This window comes from Micromys minutus (assembly GCF_963924665.1).
Source record: "Micromys minutus genome assembly, chromosome: 25".
NCBI classification, from domain to species: Eukaryota; Metazoa; Chordata; class Mammalia; order Rodentia; family Muridae; genus Micromys; species Micromys minutus.
This window is the reverse complement of record NC_137960.1, coordinates 39,709,345-39,721,848: the sequence shown is the minus strand read 5'-3', so window position 1 is coordinate 39,721,848 and position 12,504 is coordinate 39,709,345. Positions and strand designations below refer to the sequence as shown.

Here is a 12,504-nt window from a genome sequence, read left to right as displayed (position 1 = left end):
GTGAAACTAGTGGGATGCAGGGACTTCATAAAGACTGGGGAAGAGGTGGGTTGAGGGGTAATTCATACAGAGTCGGGAGCAATGGAGAGAAGGTGGGTTGAGGTTTAGTATAGTTCAACAAATATACTAAATACTGAACACATAGTTTAAGGTCTGTTATGAAGATTGAGGAGGACTCAGAGACAGGTTACCCTCTGAATGATCAAGCAGGCCTGCAACAACCTAGACATTTACCAAGGAGTTTTCAGTGTAACTGTACAAGGAGGGATGGTGTGATGGTGTGTGTGTGTGTGTGTGTGTGTGTGTGTGTATACATGTGCATATGTTCATGCATGTGTGTGGGGGGATGAGGGGGCACTAGGAAAAAAGGCACACTTTCTTTAAATATTAGCAAAAGTCAAGAGCAACAGTGTTGACTTAGAAAGGTGTCTACAATCTCAGGTCAGGTGATAAGACCAAAGTTTGTGCTGTTAATGCCAATGAACATTTCTGTTCAGGTGGTTTAAAGAGGCAGCTGCCAATCCTAAGTGTTTGCAGTTCACAGGGAGACACAGCACGGGCACTGAAGCATCCAGCCTGGGCTTGAACCCTCATTCCTCCACCTGTTGGCTGCCTGTACTTGGGCAAATTACCAACTGTGCAGCTTCCCACCTCTGAACAGCAGCCATGGTAAGAGCTGCCTCTCCGCAGTGTCTTCAGGAATTGAGTGAACACAGGGAATGCAGGTTAAAGTGCACAGGTCAGAGGCCGTCACACACCAATGTACAGTGAATGACAGTGGTGCCATTCTTTCTGCTGTAAATTAGAAAGCTGTCACCCTTGGATCAAACACAGCTTTGGGTATTTGTGCTGGCAACACAGACAGACACCTGACCCGTGAAGGCTTAGCATGAACCTCTAGGCAACCAACGTTCTCCAAGGTCTTGGGTGCCAGTGTCTAGATCCCCTATCCGGGTTTCTGTATCTATGAATTATGAAACCTCAACCCGCGGGCTTCTTGGGAGTTTTATCAGTGAGAAAAGATTAACATTTGATGTTGTAGTTCTCTCCAGTTTGGGAAAGTAAAGCTGGTGAGCATCGGAATTTCAGGAAAACCTGGGAGACTGAAGTATTCAGAGCAGAGCAGGCACAGAGACTCTGAACTTACCAGAGTATCATCATTTTAGATGTGGGACCTAAGCTTCAGACAAGGAGGCTTCGAGGGCCTCACACAAGTCCTGTTTCTGCTGCTTTGGGCGCAGCTCTAGAGAACTAAAAATGACAGTTGACATTTTAAGAACCTGGTTTAGAGTTCCCATTTAAAGGGCACACACACAACCCTCTCTAAAAACATGCTGGGCAGTTGCCATGACAGCATAAGGCAGCATTTAGCAAGGTCTTTGTTATCCTGCTGAGGATGATGTACAAAAACATACTCATCATAGACTCTTCACTAATTAAGTGGGAAAGGTTAAAATCCATTTGTAGATCCACATGGGTCACCTGCACCTGGGCCCAGGAGAGCAAATATTGACATATGAATAAGAACCAAGTAGTAAGTATGGCAGATAGCATATCTAAGACTGAAAATAAGGAAGTAGTAAGTATGGCAGATAGCATATCTAAGACTGAAAATAAGAAAGTAGTAAGTATGGCAGATAGCATATCTAAGACTGAAAATAAGAAAGTAGTAAGTATGGCAGATAGCATATCTAAGACTGAAAATAAGGAGGAAAACTTTTATTCCTTTCATCATTACCATCCCCTAACGAGGACGCCTCACTGTTTCAATGAAAGGGTCAGTGTGCACCACGATTTAGCTCTCTGAGTCTCTCAGTAACACCCCAACACACTTTTGCTGTGTCTTGCCCGTTTCACTTCACGCATCCATTCGTTAAGAAGCTACGGTGAAGAGAAATGGTTTCTAAATTAATGAGTTGATGTAATTCCCCTTGCCTCCAGAATAAAGAGTAAGGAAGGAGAGGACACTGACAGGAAGGAAGGGAGAGAGGGACCTTCAGGGGTGTGACAGCATGGCTTCATGCTCCTCCTTCCTCACTAACCACCGTGCCCCAGGCAGAAACCAAGCACCCAGCACCTACCAACTAAGCATGCACTGACCGAGCCAAGTGTCAACAGTACTGCCCAGACACCCGCCATAGACCCTACTGAACCCCACTGTGACCCTCTACCAAAGGAATGGAATAGACTACGTGTTGTCTGAAGCCCTCCATGACACCTCCATGCTTTGTCCTGACAGACAGACATGATGAGGCATGCAAAGATGATGACCACGATGGCCACTCACTAAGCACATGCTGCAGACGCCATGCTAAGTGTACTGGCTTCCTGGTCTGCAGCAGGTGCTGTGGCAACAGACACACGGAGCGTGGCTTGTTTGTCCAAGGTAACAACCCAGAAAGTGGCGTAATTTGAACATAGTTCTGTTTAGCTAAGAATTTACTCCTGTTTAACCTCCACCAAGTCATTAGCACTCACAGGATCACGGAGCAAGAAGAGACCAATCCGCCCGTGCTCTGGAGCAGTGATTCTCAACCAGTGGGTTGCAGCCCCTTTGGGGGTCAGGCCACAGCACGAGGAACTGTATTAAGGATCACAGCATTAGGAAGGTTGAGAACCACTCCAAAGTCTCTGTGGCATTGGAATTGCTTCAACATCCCCTCTCTACCCAAGTCAGGGCAGAGTTCATGGAGGAAAGCCAAGGGGTGCAGTTTAAGGTTGCAACCTCTCCTCCACCCCACCTGCTCCCCCAAGACAGTTTTCAGTAAAGAAAGTAGCAGGAAGAATGATTCTGTGCATCAAATATACTAAGTCGGTGACAAGACTGGAGATTTTCCCTAACAAATCACCAGACACTCCATGGGTGCCATGGATACAGAGATTTAGGTTTGTTTTTTTTTTTTTTTTTTTAAAGATTCAATACAAGGCCAGAAGACAGTTCTTGTACCTGATGACCTGAGCTCAATCCCTAGAACCCACATGGTGGAAGGAGAGAGTTGACTCCTTCAAGTTATCCTCTGACCTCCACGTGTGTTGTAGTGGATACATGCACACAGACACACACACGCACACACACACACATACACACATACACACACACACACACACACACACACACACAGAGAGAGATAAATGAAATAAAAAAATTTCAAAGTAGTATGGAGTACTTACAGTTTTATCACTCCGTCGGAGCACCGGGAACACAGCTGTGGGCTACTCCGGTCCTGTCTCTGCTGACTTTGCCCCAGCTGAACAAACCTGTGGATTACAAAGAACTTGTGTAAGTAAAGATGGAAGCACTTGTGATGAGTCCAGAGGCTCACACCAATCCGTGTGACACAACCATGGTGACATGTGAAGTCGCTTGTGCATTTCCATTATCATGGGGTCGGTGCTTGCGGTGACAGAGAAATGCAGAGGGGGAGTAGGCCAGAGACTGGCCCTGAGGCAGGGAAGCTGCTAAGAGTCCAGAGCATTGAATCTGCTTCCTCGGGACCTAACACGCCTCCCCATTCTCTCATTCCGCAGCCTCACTCCCAAGCACACACCAGCTTCTCACACCACTTTCAATCAAATAGAGGAAGCCAGCTGATGATCTCCCCAGGGAAGACTGTGTGGCACTAACCCAAGCATTAACTCAGAGCCAAGAGGACAGTCACACTCCTGCCTGCAGGGTGGCCAGTACCAGTCTGTCCTCCTGTTCCCAGCGGAGGCAACAGGCAGGATCGAGGAGCTGACTTCCTTCCTGTTCGTCTCCCACTTACACATTTTCCTTCGATGACTCGATAGTCTTACCATTTATCTTTCGTAAGCCTCCTGAGGTCAAGCACTTCAGGAGCAACAGCTGAGAGATTCTTACAGTCCTGCGGCAAGCTCTCTAGGGTTTGCCTTAATCTAAGGCAAGTGACCAACTGTGTCCAGTTAGCGATGGAGAATATTACGTAACATTAAGTTCCTACATTGAAAACTTCTCAGATGAGGTGGACAGTCACTATCACGTCCCTGTGAGGGTTGGGGGTGGAGAGGACTCGTGGTTAAGGGCACTGCCTGGTTTTCCAGAGGACCCAGGTTCCATTCCCAGCACCCACATGGCAGCTCACAACCACCTATAACTTCAGTCCCAGGGGACCCAGTGACCTCTTCTGGACTCCCTGTCCTCCTGTTCCTGGCAGGAAGGAAGAAGAAAGACACATACATCTATGCAGAGAAAACATACACATAAAAGTCAATTTAATTATGTAAAGCAGAAACATCGTGGCCACAGTATGAGGCTTCGTGGAATAGAAAGCTTTCAGGGCTAGTCAAGAGAGCAAACTAAAGTCACTGGGAAGGTGGAAAATGAATAGAGAGCAGGGCTCAGAGGTCAGAGGCCAGAGGTCAGAGGTCAGGACAAGCCATGAAACTGGGGAATCCTGATGTTTGCAGCTCAGTGCAAGAAAACCAAGTGGGAAGAGAGGCAGGACAGGCTGCAGGGCTGGCCAGGGGTGAGTTCTAGGGTTCTGTGGTCCAGAGTCAGCTGTGCCCCCTCATTTCCCAGGGATCTGTAGTTCTGAGACAGCTGTGCTCTCTCCTTCCTAGTGTTCTGTGGCCCTGAGTCAGTTGTGGTGTATGAGCCATCACCGTGTGTACAAACTCCAGTGAGTTCCAGTTTATTGTGTGCACTCACCTGAGGGTGGGAAGGCTACCTATTAGTTCAGGGTAGAATTATGTGTGCTCTTTTCCTGCTCTCCTGATCTAAGGAGGCACCAAGATAGCTCTAGTGCCCAGATGGGACAAGAGTGCGACCAGGCAGTCCCTGACCATGACTGGGTCACTCCTGGCCAGCCAACCCACACAAACTTCTGTAGTTTTAATGGAATGTCCCCCATTAAAGAAAGGATCATGCATGAAAGTTTGTTCCCAGAACAGGGCCACTGGTAGGTAAGTGGTGGAAACCTTAAGCTATGGGGCCTAGTCAGAGGTTTTAGGTCACTGGCAGCATGAGCCCAGATGGATCTGGGACCCTGGCTTTCTCTGACATCTTTGTGACCAGCCATGTATGTGCTTCCCACCCCAGTGTTCTGCCTTGCCACTGCCCCAAAAACAACAGGGTTAACTGAACACAGACTGTAGCTTCCACATTTGTGAGTCACAACAACCCGTCTTCCTTGTAAGCTGGGTATCTCAAGTATCATTTTAGCAGCAGATACTGGCTAGCAGACAGGCAGGGGCTGATCACACAGGGAAGGTGTGGCCAGTGCCCCTACCCTTCCCTGTTCTCTGTAGGCATCAACAACTTCGAGGAGCAAGGGAATGAAAAAGTGTATGTTTCTAAATCACAGGACCCCCAGGAAACATAGGATATGTATCCTGGAACAGTCACAGAACAGCTCTGTACCTTCAGATTTTAAAGAGACTAGTAATCTCTTCTTAAATCAACTACAGGGGTGTTCAAAGAACAAACAAAACACCACAAAGCCTTATTTGAACAAAGTGTTAATAAGAACGAGACTTATTCCAGGGTGGACGCCTTCCTGCAGCCATCCCTTCTGTTCAGATTGCCTGCCAACATCTTAGGCTGGGTGTTTCCCAGGGATGCTGAGGTTGATAAACCCTGTATCTCACTCCCGAAAGGAGTAAGGAAGTAGCTTATAGTGTGAGCCAATAAGACATCAGTGGAAGTCCTGTCTGAGGCAAAACCAACAACAACACTTTTCTCTTTGTTTTACCTGAGGCGCCACTTCATCCTTGCCACGCTGACTCGTATCTACGAGCAGCGAGAGGACTCAGCTACCGACCCCACCAGCTGCCCCTCAGACCACGCTGCTTACGGGCGCACCGCATCACAGGCTAGTTATGAAGTTGAAGAGAGTGGGAAAGTTAGGAACCGTGCTCATGTGCCCACAAGCGGGCACGTGCAGCTCCACCCTAAACGTCTGACTTGGCGACGAAGGTTTATGATGTGCCAAGTTACGAAGGCTGATTTCATAGACACGATGCACCACACATTTTACCTCAGGCATCATGGAATAGATCTTAGTGGTCTGAGATGAAATCTAGTATCCTTCAGGTCAGTGCATATTAAAAGGAAAGGCCCTCCTTACAAAGAGGCTGAGCATTTGCTCTTATAATTCACGTAAGTCAAATGTAAATAAATTAAGTGGAGCTATGTCCCCGTGGATACACAGTCGCCTGAAGGTTGTACTGAGCTCAGGAAGTGCTTACGGTGGTCCTGCCAAGTTCTTTCCAGGGAAAAGAATCCCTTAGAGGTTCTAAGAACCCTGACTCTTTCCGCACACACATCTAGTGTGGCACCGTTTCAGGAAATGCCTTTGGATGGCTTGTCCGCACATGCTCAACCGGAGCCCTCCCTTTGCCACTTCTCCCTTAACCACCGCAGATGTAAAGTGGGTGCTCAGGACTCAGTTCTGAGGAGGCGCCGGTCTTGAGAGCTGGGTGATGCAACTGTCCGTGTGTCTGGCTTCAGCTGGGCATGGGCAGCATGATACCCAGATGCCTCATCATTCCTCCCACCGGGGCAGCTTCCGAGCACTAGACTCTCCCCAGGACAAAGCAGTGCTTGAGATTGGGACATGGAAAGGCCCCTGCGCTCCACACAGAACCTGCTGCCTTCTATCGCGGTTCTGACTTTCAGGCTGGTCAGTTTCCTGTCATGGCCTTTATGTCAGCTCCAGATGAGAAGGAGGCACGTGGACCAGTCTGGGCAGAGGGCAACTGTGGGCACACCCAGTGCTGATGCAAGTGGAAGGCCCAGCTTATGTGACTGTCATTCTGGGCAGCTGAGCCTGAGCCGGCCACTAAGGAACACTCCTCCGTTTCTCCAAGGACCGACTGCGTGTGACCTGTAACCAGATCAACCACCCTTGCTTACATTGTAACCAGATCAACCTCCCCCTGCTTTCCTTGGTTTGGCTCAGGATTTATCACAGTGACAGAAAAGTTACAGTGTATGTCACAATATCCCAGGATTCACTGTTCCTTCCCCTGCTTCAGCCTCTTACCTGGCATAAATGGAGTGATCCTCCTCGGACAGGCTGCTGGAGAGGCTCACTCCATACACTTCCTTCATGGGCTGAGCCACATTCTAGAGTGTGAAGAACAAGAGCTGGTTAGAATTGACAGTCTCCACGCTGATATCCCCAGAGACGAAGAAAATGAGTCTAAGGATTTTTCACATTGCTCATTAAACTTCAGCTAATGGCTTTCAAAAAACAGTTTGCTGGGATCAGTGGCTTGTGCCTATAATCCTGGGACTTGAAAGGCTGAGGCGGGAGGACTGCAGTGAGTTTGAGGTTCATCTGGATTACACAGTGAGTTCTAGCATAGCATGGTGTGGCGTAAGACCCTACCTCCAAACAAGACAGTAACAACCACACACCCCCAAAACATATAAGCCCCAAGAAAACTATGATTCTTGTTTCTTTCTAAAATGGCTTAGTTTACATTTTTTTAAAATGTGCTAAATAAACATGGCTGCTGTATATAATGACAATTTCTTTCTTTTTTTTTTTTTTTCTGTCAAAGGCCAGAAAGTAAATAGTCTAAGCATGTTGGCTTATACAGCTTCTGCTGCTACTACTCAACTTTGGCATAGGTTGTGAGCCACCATATGCAACATGAGTAGGCAGAACTGGTTTCCAAAATAACTTTATTTTTGCAAACATCGAGTGTGCTAGATTTGGCCAGAGTCACTCCCCTAACTCCTCAATTAGCAGGATGGGTTCTTAGCATATTGTGACTTTTAGCTATTTCTAGAAAGCAACTGTTTCTGTCCACTTGTTTCCCTTACTATATTAGTAAATTGATTTGGACAGGATTCATTTCCACCAAGGCTAACCAGGGAGCCAGGTCCAAACCCTGCATGCCGAGTGTCCAGTGGGGGGATAACAGATATCAAGTGGATGGGGTGCTCAAGGAAGGACAGGACTCTCTTAAAGCTTCCAAAATGGCGAGAAATTTACCACTATAAAGAGGAGCAAAGGCATTTCCAAGGTCTGAGCATAATGCAGTCATCCCATGCCGTGCCTGGGGTGCTGTACTAAAGCAATGTGAGTTGGGTAACATGACATTTTCCTGCTCTCAGCCTTTTAAGCAAAAGCAGAATTTTAAAGATCATTCTCCGGAGCCTCAGGCTAGATCACACATGCTCCCCTGCCCCCGCACCTCAGTCACTTTGGCACTGTCTCCGGTGTCTGTCATCTTCACAGGAGTGGATCGCTGAGAGATGGAGCCTTCATCTTCCCGGTCGGTGCCAGAGTCATCCTCAGAGCTGCTGGACACGGCCTCCTCGCTGGGGGGTGGCGGGGCGCTGGCTGCCGTTTTCCGCTGCAGGACAGCTTCCTCTCTACTGCTTTTGTTCCTTTGAGGAGATGGGTATGAACATGAAGGATCTTCAAGCTGAACCTTTAGCCATCACTGTAGATGGCTGTGTCCTGAGCCAAAGTCCGAGCAAAGCCCTGGGATACGTGAGATGCTGGTGTCTAGGTTCTAGGTGCGCTTAAGTGGAAAGCCCAGTATTTATCTATATGTAACGAAATGGCCATAACTAAAAAATTAGCCAAACATAGTTGGGGAGGACAGGAACCTCACCATGGGCTCCCGTAGCCTCTTCTGGTAACTGAAATTGAGGTCTACATGTCTAATTGAGAAAGAGGATGATGCTTGAGATCTTACAGCTTGTGATGTGAGAGCTGGGGCTGGAACTCAGAGAATTCTGCTTGCAGAGCAGGGCTTGTACTGACTGAGCCACCTCCCCATACCCTGGCCCTTACTGTTAAAATAGTTTAGTATATGTTACTAAAAACACAGCAATACATGGAAAAATCTCAGGAAAGAAAAAATGCAATATATCTCATCAGAGTTAGATACTGTAAAACAAACCCAGCACACCGTCCTGACCTTCCACACCTAAAACTTCACCTGACAGTCCTGTGCCCATCTCCCATCCTGCATTTATCTGTCCCAGGATCACCGTGGGCTCAAACTCCTCGACACTTTCTTTCTTTTAAACTCTCAGCATCTGGTCAGGGCTTAATATAAAATTCCTAAAAGGTCACAGACCACACAGAAACGATGTGTCTGGAAAACACTGTATGTGACCCCACTGGGTTACAGTACTAACTACGAGCGGGGTACGGCATCTACAGTGTTGCTGCTGCTTCTGCCCCAGGTTGAGGAGCAATGTCACCACTGCAACAGGCAGTCAAGAGGCCAGAACAGTGCACACTTTACTCCAGTCTCCGTGGGAAGATGCAGACATGAGAGGGGGCTTCGTGTTAACAGATACAGAAATGTCCTTCCTGCAGATAATGTTAAAGCCACACAAGTCATCAAGTTCTCAGCTATGGCACGCTCACTTTTATGTTCCGGAGCCAACTAAAATCAGCACAGTAAGTAACGTAAGCACAGGTTTTAGGCTGGGGAACAAAGAAGGCCGGGTTCTTTACAGAACATCAGGTCCTCATCTTTATACCACATGTCATAGTCACAATTTAAATGAATGAAATATACCACGTTGCCAAGGTTATCATAAATTCTGTTTGTGACAGCAAGCATTTCAGTGACCCCAGTGCTATAAATGAGCTTCCAATATAGACGCAGCGACAGACTTTAATGATGCGACTTGACACAGTTCTGGATGGAAATATTACTGTAAGCATTTTATATGAATCTTTACATTTTCATCCTATATGCGAATCTTACCCCAGTACAGATTTTCCAGTTTCGTCTGGTTTTCGCACAGTAAATGGACTTGGATCAATGCCAATAGTTTTAGGCATAAAATCACTAGAAAAAGATGGAAAAGTTAAAATACTGTATAAAATCAGTCTATGCAGATGATGCTGGCTCTGACTCACTGTTTTCTGCTCACCTTGCCCCTGGGACTATACATATTCTAACACAGTGCTCACGAGCGCTTCAGCTGATAGGGCACACACAAAGCCCAGCAACTGATAGCTCTGGGTCATGTCCACGTAAGTATGGTGACTTCTCTCATAACTGCAGGAGTTGAGGAGTTCTGAATGTAAAGTTGTGTTTGCTGGAAAGTGACGGCATCCCGGGCATGCCTAGGGTGTAAACCATCTGCCTAGATATCACAATTATTTCTCAGATAAACAAACCAGTGGCCAGACGCTAAGCTGCTCAGGTCTATGCACCATAATGTTAAGGCTGAAGGAGGTAGACATGACGATCAGAGAGCAGGGACAGGAAGGAAAAGGGCAGCATCTCATTAAACCAGGGCTCATCTGCATGCCACTGTGGGGATGCTTCACATAGAAGCTGACCTAATGTCTGCTCAGTGAGTAAACCCAAGTCCCTTCCTCAGCAGCAAGGTCTACCTTCCTGTCACCACAGCAGCCAGGCACATCACAAGCTGGCCACCAGGACAGCAGTTCTGTGAGTTCTGATAAGATCCCTGGTTTCTCCCACACTGTGCCTGGGTGCTACAACCCCAGTCCCTGGAAAGAAAGAAAGCAATCTTGGGTCTGACTTTAAAATGTCTATCAAATGTTATCTTATTATTTTTCTGTTTTGTTTTCTTGAGATGAGGTCTCACTGCATAGACAAAGCTGGCCTTGAGCTCACTCCATATCCCAGAGTGGCCGTGAGTGCATGGTGTTCTTGCCTCTGCCTCCCACATGCAGAGACGATAGATCTGTGCCACCACACCAAATGTCTAGGCGATGCAATTGGATTTTTCTTTGAGGGGGAGGGGGAGAGGGAGGAGGAGGAGGAGGAAGAGAAGAAGAAGAAGAAGAAGAAGAAGAAGAAGAAGAAGAAGAAGAAGAAGAAGAAGAAGAAGAAGAAGAAGAATCTGCAGATTCCACAAGTGTGAATTTGCTTACTCACTAAAATGTGGAGGCACACGCCCACACTCCCGGGCACGTGTTTGTAAGGAGTGCAAGCTTGAGTTTCCAGTTCCCGTGGTCCAAGAGAGGTTCAGCCTGAACGTGGGCTGTTTTTACTTTTGCTTTCACTGTAAATGAGTGTCCTTTAAGCCATCTATTCAAGGCTACATTTTTTCACATTTGTGTGTATTTTCTGTTGGCCATCTTGTAGTTTAAAATGGTCCCTGAGCACAAGGCTGAAGCTATTTAGTGTTTCTAACAATAAAAAGCCTGTGATGAGCCTTGTAGAGAAAATACACATTAGATAAGCCAGCGATACAGTGACTTAGCTATTAACACAATGCTGTGGGGTAGGGGGGACAGGAGAGGAGGGGAGAGGAGAAGGGAGGGGAAGGGAGGGGAAGGGAGGGGAGAGGAGAGAGGAGGGAAGTGAAAAATACTGAGTTGATTCCAGATGTCAAATTATGGCTAGCAGGGGCGAGAGCTCAACTCTTCAAATAGCTTGGTTGGCAATGAGGGAGTTGGAGTGACGGCCCCATCGCAGGAGACATCCCGACTCAAGACCCATCTCTGAGCAGCTTGAGGAACAGACATACCTACCTCTATGAACTAGAGAAAAGGGAGTTTCCCAGTGCTTACGGTCAAGGTAACCACGACATACCGTGCTGAACTTGTCATGGCCAAGCAAAAGGTGTCATCAAAACTGCTCAGTTCATATGGCCGGAAGAACTCGTTGTGAATATCTATCTCTTCTTCCCATCTGTGAAATTTCTTCACCATCAACTTCCTTAAGTTTGCGGCACAGATAACTGAGAAATACAACTTCCCGTTAGTCAATCACCAGTAAAGCACCCCCAGCACACACGTGTGCAGTACCATCACCCCCAGCACACACGTGTGCAGTACCATCACCCCCAGCACACACGTGTGCAGTACCATTAGTGCACATAGACAGCCTTGTCCCAGCCAGTTTTCTCAGCTCCAATACCTAGTACTTACTCAGGAGTCCTTAGAAGTCCAAGGACAGATCAGAGTTACTTCAGAAATGTAATTGTTCGTTCCCTTAAGTTCATTTTTGCTCTTCAATCTCTCCCTTCCACAGCCTACCTTAGTCAAATGAACATGCAGCTCCTCACTAAATCTCCGCTGCCATCCATACCCTATTAATGGTCATGGGGAGTCCTGTCTAAGCCAGGTTGGTGGCTCGGTAGGTAAAGAGGCTTTGCAGCCAAGTCTAACGATGTGAGCTCCATCTGGGAACCCGCATGATGGATTTCGTGATCTCCACACACGTTCCATGCACACACACTCATATATGTACACACCCACACAAAAATAAACTAAAGTCTCTCTCTCTAAAATAGCCAATCCACTTTAGCTATATTATTAATGATTTTGTCTAGCATTTCAAGTTGCGTACACTTGGGAGATGAATTAATAATTTAGTAACCATGGTAACCTGTCAGATGCAGAAGCATAGATTAAGCAGACTCATGACCCGCTGCATTTTTACAAGTGGAAAACTGGCTGACAAATTACCAACATAGTCACAGAGTGGGCACTGCACTCTGTCTCCTGAAACTTGAAAACACCGCTCTAACGCATAGTGCACTTAGTATTCCTTTATATAATTTCTCCTGCCTTTCACATATTA

At 47.1% G+C, this 12,504-nt stretch overlaps 1 protein-coding gene across 1 annotated transcript in view; it reads right to left on the bottom strand.

Moving 5' to 3' along the window:
- The window catches only part of FIG4 (FIG4 phosphoinositide 5-phosphatase), a 104,719-nt gene that overhangs the window by 26,813 nt on the left and 65,402 nt on the right, over positions 1-12,504 (bottom strand). The window contains exons 18-22 of the mRNA XM_080937815.1: positions 11,512-11,659; positions 9,703-9,786; positions 8,164-8,359; positions 7,002-7,084; positions 3,172-3,258 (exon numbers count right to left, since the gene is read on the bottom strand). Coding sequence (XP_080793941.1) covers positions 3,172-3,258; positions 7,002-7,084; positions 8,164-8,359; positions 9,703-9,786; positions 11,512-11,659 — 598 coding nt within the window. The remainder of the gene's footprint in view (positions 1-3,171; positions 3,259-7,001; positions 7,085-8,163; positions 8,360-9,702; positions 9,787-11,511; positions 11,660-12,504) is intronic.